At 43.6% G+C, this 6,145-nt stretch overlaps 1 protein-coding gene across 1 annotated transcript; it reads right to left on the bottom strand.

Annotated features, from left to right (window-relative positions):
• Positions 1–28: 28 nt before the first annotated feature.
• EDB93DRAFT_1257511 (uncharacterized protein) lies at positions 29–4,069 on the bottom strand (the record flags this gene model as incomplete). Its single annotated transcript, XM_041454090.1, has 11 exons — positions 29–538; positions 915–1,045; positions 1,100–1,279; positions 1,334–1,358; positions 1,414–1,453; positions 1,682–2,000; positions 3,076–3,208; positions 3,259–3,667; positions 3,714–3,812; positions 3,877–3,920; positions 3,974–4,069. Coding segments are annotated over 11 exons (1,986 nt in total), but the record flags the coding sequence as incomplete, so codon positions are not given.
• Positions 4,070–6,145: the final 2,076 nt, after the last annotated feature.

Below are 6,145 nucleotides of genomic sequence, written 5' to 3'. Positions count from 1 at the left end.
GTAACCTTCTCTTCCTTCCTTTCTGTACCTCTTCGAGTTCTTCCTGCTCCTCCTCCTGCTTCTCCTGTATCTCCATCTGCTGCATAGGAATATCTTCCCCAACTTTACTACTTTCCTGGTTCACCGCTACTTCTTTTCCTCCATCCACTCCATTATCCTCCACATCATCATCCTCACTAAGTGCGTTCTTTGTCAGCCTCTCAATGTGCTCAATGATGTTAGCCAAGACTTCTCGAACAGCATCATCCAGAGCAACCAGAAACTGTAGATCAAAAACAGACCCAGGTAGGTAGGCAGGAGTATTGGATTTGGCTTCATCTTCCTCAAACTTCATCACACGTTTAGACTCCCTGTAGAGAAGTCCAATTCCTAGAACGACGGGCATTGCAGATGGTGCTCCTGTGATCGGAGATGTTATCAGCTTGTTCAAGCTGGCCTTCAAAGTGTCATATGAGATATGCACATCCTCAGGGAGAAAAGATCCATTCCAAGACCAGTCAGCCCAGATAGGCAAATCTGTGTGCTGTTTGGAATTGGGCTATTGGATATAAGCTACACAGTTAAACAAACGTGAAGTAATGCCCACCTTCTAATTGGCTAAGATTGCCAGATCCTTAAGGGCATCTACAAGCTGTAGTTTTCATGGCACTAAGAGATTCTAAATATGTATATCATTCAGTGATTGAAATATCATCTGGGGTTGTTTCAGCCTGGTTGCTGTGAACAACTGGCTGGATGTTCAAAACCGGCCGGTCTTGGTCTTCCTCATCTGCATCAAGTCCGCTTACTCTTTTTGCCTTAGACTTCCTCCTTCCATCTCCATTACGTAAATCACCGACCTTGGGCTTGATAAAAATGACTAGCTTCTGTTTGGCAGCAGAACATTGTTCCAAATGATTCTATAGATGATTTACCTCCTCAGTCTTCATGTGAGAAGGGTCCTTGACCATAAATCCAGTGGGTACTGAGCCAGATTCCAAATAATTGGATGAGCTGCCGGTGATTGTTCCCCAAGGCACAGGTCTAGAGCCACCTGTGCAAACTTCTACAAACAACACATCAATTAAAAATGACATATATTAAAAATGGAATATCTTACTGTAAGAAGCATGAAATATGCTTCTAATTAATTCATGTTGTCCCTTGAGGCCGATACCATCACGCATTGGAAGTTTTGCATATCCATCTTCATCTAGTATAACCTCAGGTATGACAGGGCCACTGTCATCATCGCCATTGTCTGAACCTGCATCTGCATGGTCTTGACCCTCTGAAGGGTCTATCAATTCAAGTTAATATCAGTAAGCACAATATTTAAAATCAAACAAGACACATACAAAATTTGGTCTTGGATCATTCTGCAAAGGAATTAAGTCCAGTGGCAGACCACTCCTTGATACCGTTGGAGCTGACCAAGAACCTCTTCTTGGCATTCTGAGGCTCAGATTCATGTCTATATATGAGTTAGCCTTGAGATCACTGCGATAACTCGATTACTTACACACTAACAGCCAATGACTGGGGAGCTTTTTTTCTTGTGACTCACAAACATCACCATGCGACAACCCATGGTGCGTTCAATCTGCTTTGAAAAGTCCTCAAGAGTTCTCTTCAGATGGTTCTTATGGTACCTTGGCGCAAGTGTAGGCTCAAAAGACACCTAAATTCAAGTCAAACTTACACAGCTTGACTTTCTTCTGGTGCGCCCTCCCTGTTCCATTTCTCCATGGCAGACTTGACCTCCTGCTTTTGTGAAGCCGTCATTTTATCAAACCATTCCCAGGCATGCAATGTCTGATACTTAATCGAGTGTTCCAAGCCTTTCCTTTCCTGCTCGGCCTTGTCATACTCGTTGATTTCCTGCTTGAATAATTTCTGTGTGACATCCCATTCAGACAGTGTTTTCTTGTAGAATGTCGCTTCTCTTGGATGACATGCAGCCTCTCTTTCCTCCACCTCCTCATTGCCTTTGATAGTTTGGTGTAGTATCGTTTGATCCCCTGTACAGTAGCATTAATGTAGATTGAACAAATCAATATACATATATTGTTAAATATTGTTACCTTTTTCAAGGAAGCAGGCAAGGGCACCTCCTCTTCCTGTTCCTTGTGAGGCCAGTATAGCTTTGCGAATTTTCTTCACCACACGTCTTTGATCAGATTGTATTCCGCAGTGATAACATCCTTCTGGTAAAGATCAAGAATTGATTTGTCCAGTCAGAAGACATTGTAAGCGATTCCACAAAAAAAAGAGTCCAATTTGCTAGAAATTGCAGGTTGAGTCTTGACGGTACTTGCGGTATGAGGGCGGCCGGCCGATAACACTGATTTGCATGAGTATTCAACAATACCACGTGACCGTGTTCATTATATAATGAACGCGGTCACATGGTATTGTTGAATACTCAATTTTGAAGTCGTCAAAACAGTCAAACAACTGACATTCAAAATCATAAGAACAAGCAACTATCAATATGTAACCCAAAACACATAGGAACAAATGTGACATGAATGATCAAAAGTACAAAAGTAAAAGATGTGGCCAAAACTCAACCTCACACAACAAGCTTGGCCTCCAAGTTGACCGCAATCCAGCAGGAACTGCTCTTTCTCACATGTGAAAGGGTCACAGAGTTCTCTGGGGGGCTGAACAAATAACTCTTTCTGCACTTTGAGTTCATGCATTCAAATGAGTACGTCTTCTTGTGGTTAGCCGAACACCAAGAATTAGCCCATCCACACTGGTGACATTGAAGTGGAAGACATGGCCCCAAGGCCGTTCCTTGCAATGTGTCCATGCAAATTTAGTTAGTTCCAATGAGCAACCAGCATTAGTTGCCAACAAAAAGACGTCAGTGTGTTGCCTGAGTTTGTATGACTGCATGAGCATGTCCGGAAAAACTTTGTGAATAGGCAGACGCTCAATCAGAACATGTTCTGCAAACGCCAGAAGAAGAGGAGCTGTAAATGTTGGCTGGAAGCGGATGGCATTGAAGCAGATGGTAGCCGTAATATGATGACTGACAGCATGCACTAAGTCAGGTGTGATGAAGCGCAAGATGAGAGTGGTACTTACTTAAAGACAGATGTTTGCAAGTATGAAAAAGAGTCAGCGTTGTTGACCAGCGCACCGCAAACAAAAGCCATAGGTAGGAGTCCTTGGCAGATTTGATGAGCAGTTGCCATGGCGTGAGGATAATGTTCAAAAACTATGCTTAAGATGGTGAGCAAATGGTACGTCAGAAAAAACATTACTCACACTGTCGACTCGGCCAGAGACATACAATGATTTCTTGTGCTCGTGACCCAGGAATGGGTCTCCAGTGTTATCATATGTATGGTTGGAGATGGTGAACATGACACGTGGCCAGTGGCGCTGAGTCACTAGGCTGTGCACCAATTCACCTACCTCAAGTTGATAGTGGTCACTCTTTGACTTCGACGCGACATCAAAGATGAGCTCGTGGAATGCGATACCTCCAGATGGAAAGTACGGGGAGAGAAACTGAAAGGCAAGGTTGAAAGGTCTGCCAGAGGTATCATAGTTGACAAGTGCGAGATGGATTAGCACAACAGGTGCAGGAAATCTGCGATTGCAGAGATACTTCCAGCACACCACGGATTGTGAGGAAAGTGGGCAAAACCGGTATATCATTCCTGTAGAATCCCTACATAGTGTGTTAATACATAATGGTAGAATAGATAATGACTTACAAAGTAGGCGGAGTGTGATTCTGAGGATTCACGCTCTTGCGCTGCCAGGTGGCAAGAAATGCATTTGAAGGTGACACCATCGTGGTTGAGAGCGGCGGCCTGAGAAACAGGTACATCGATGCAGCGAGAGCACATTGTGTGGGGACAAAAGTTGCACAAGTACAGAAACTCGTGCCCACTTGAACCATCCCAGCAGATGATACACCACTGTAAAAAACATGGCTTAGTTGTTCAAAACATGAAACATAGCATGTACTTACCTCATTATGACCTGACTTCACCCCACAAGCTACCATCTCATCCATCTCATCCATGCCGACTCCTCCCGGCTCCTCATCCGATGACATCTCCTGCATTGTGGAGTCCAGCCAAGATCCATGCCGGTCGAAGGAGCAAAGTCCATCAAAGGAGCAAAGTCGACAGTGATGCGTTTTGATGAGCCACCGGTGGACTTCTTGCAAGTTTGTTTGGTCCACGGCATTGGAGTTGTTGAAAGTGGCGAGGAATGAGTGGCACAAGCAATGAAAGTAAGAACACTAACACTTACTTGCATTGTCTGCATGTAGCACAAATAAACCAAAACAATTTGGCAGCACAGGGAACTTGGACACGCACTCAAGGCAAAAATACCATGGTTGGTTTTAAGGCCAAACAAGGACAAATGGATGCGTGTCATTATCAACCAACTTGAAATCTCATGCCATTCATCCTCTTACCATTACTTCCATCACTCCACTCCTCATCATCTACCTTCAATTACTCTCAAGGGCACCTTCTAGTGTACCCTTAGGGTCCTTGCAGACTGCAGCTGCAAGGATCTAAAGGCAATACACTACAGGTGCCTTGCATTCATGGTGAGTGCTTATTCTCTATGCACCAACTTACTAACTTTTTGTTTTTGTTTTTTTTCATCATTGTATACTGCACTATGGTAAGTAGTGTTACCTTTGTTTATTTGTGCTGACTCCATTTTTTCAGCACTTCTGTCTATGGTGCCACTGACACTCTGTTGTAGCGCCTCTCTGTGGCACAAATACTCACAGTAAGTCCCACTACTTTTGTTCGTCCTTACTGACTTCTTTGGTGGTTGTTTGGCCCGGCGCCCCTGCTTTTCTTTTCAGGTTTTTGGTGGTTATGTGGCACTGCGCCCTCTGCTTCGTTGAGTGTCTTAAGTGTTATTTTTTGGCGGTTGTGTGGCACTGTGCCCCCTGCTTCTGTGGGGTCATTGGGCCCGGTTTGTTGGCAGTTGTGTAGCACTAGCGCTCCTTGCTTCTTTCTGGTTGAGTGGTGATTATACCATCTGTATCCGCGTCTTATCTTGAGTAAGTGGATAATTAATTAAATTTTCTGACTGATGCCTTTCTAACAGGAGGATTCTCCACCACGTTCTCTTAAGTAAGTGTTGCCATTCAAATAGATTTCTGTCTAATGCGGTTATAGGACTTAAATAACTACCACTTAACTTAGGTTTTTTACTACTTAGTATTCACTTCGAGTGTGAGGTGTTGGTGAGGAGAGCTCCCTCATCAACGTCTCACAGCTCCCCTTTATTGTTTTTGACTTGCAATGTGATTAAACTCGTAGTAAATTATTTACTTTTGTACTACTTACTATTTCTTTAATTAATATGTTAATTGATTAAACCGACGTTCATTGCCTGGTGTAGAAAGTCACGTGACCGTGTGTGTTTTCTTCAATGGTAGCTGCACTGGTGGCAAAGAGCAGCAGGATTGCCATAGTGTATTTTGGGCGTCGGAAGGACACATCTGTTGATCGAGATAGGGTCTGGAGATACAGTGATACCCACGTCTTGCAAGAATGGCAAGTTCAACTTACAACAGGTCTACTAGCAGCAGGATTGCCATAGTGTATTTTGGGTGTCAGAAGGACACATCTGTTGATCGAGATAGGGTCTGGAGATACAGTGATCCCCACGTCTTGCAAGAACGGCGAGTTCTGATAGTCTAGAACCTGTACAAGCATTTAATCATATGCATGCAAAGATGGATGTCTCATTTACAGAGCGTTGGTCGCCTGTAATTGAATTGTTAATGCCAGCACTGATATGATTAACTGATTGTACAGGCTTTAGACTATCAGAACTTGCCATTCTTGCAAGACGTGGGGATCACTGTATCTCCAGACCCTATCTCGATCAACAGATTGTCCTTCCGACGCCCAAAATACACTATGGCAAGCCTTGGGTTCATGTGGTTCTAGAGCCAGTTAGTTTCAAATCTCAAGGTATAGAACACTCCTCTGATTTGGCATGTTGTAATTCAAGTGTAAGGTCTTGTAAGATAAGTTTAATGGATAATAGTAGAAACAACCAACATCAAATGCTATCATGCGTCTAATTGACTCGAACTCACTTGACACACTGAAACATGGTTGACCCGACTTATGACATGGTGTAATCTATGTGCCTCAGT

The sequence above is a fragment of the Suillus bovinus genome (assembly GCF_016758785.1).
Source record: "Suillus bovinus strain UH-Sbo-P2 chromosome Unknown EDB93scaffold_187, whole genome shotgun sequence".
Classification (NCBI taxonomy): Eukaryota; Fungi; Basidiomycota; class Agaricomycetes; order Boletales; family Suillaceae; genus Suillus; species Suillus bovinus.
The sequence above is the reverse complement of the archived record's forward strand: the minus strand, read 5'-3'. Positions and strand labels throughout refer to the sequence as shown.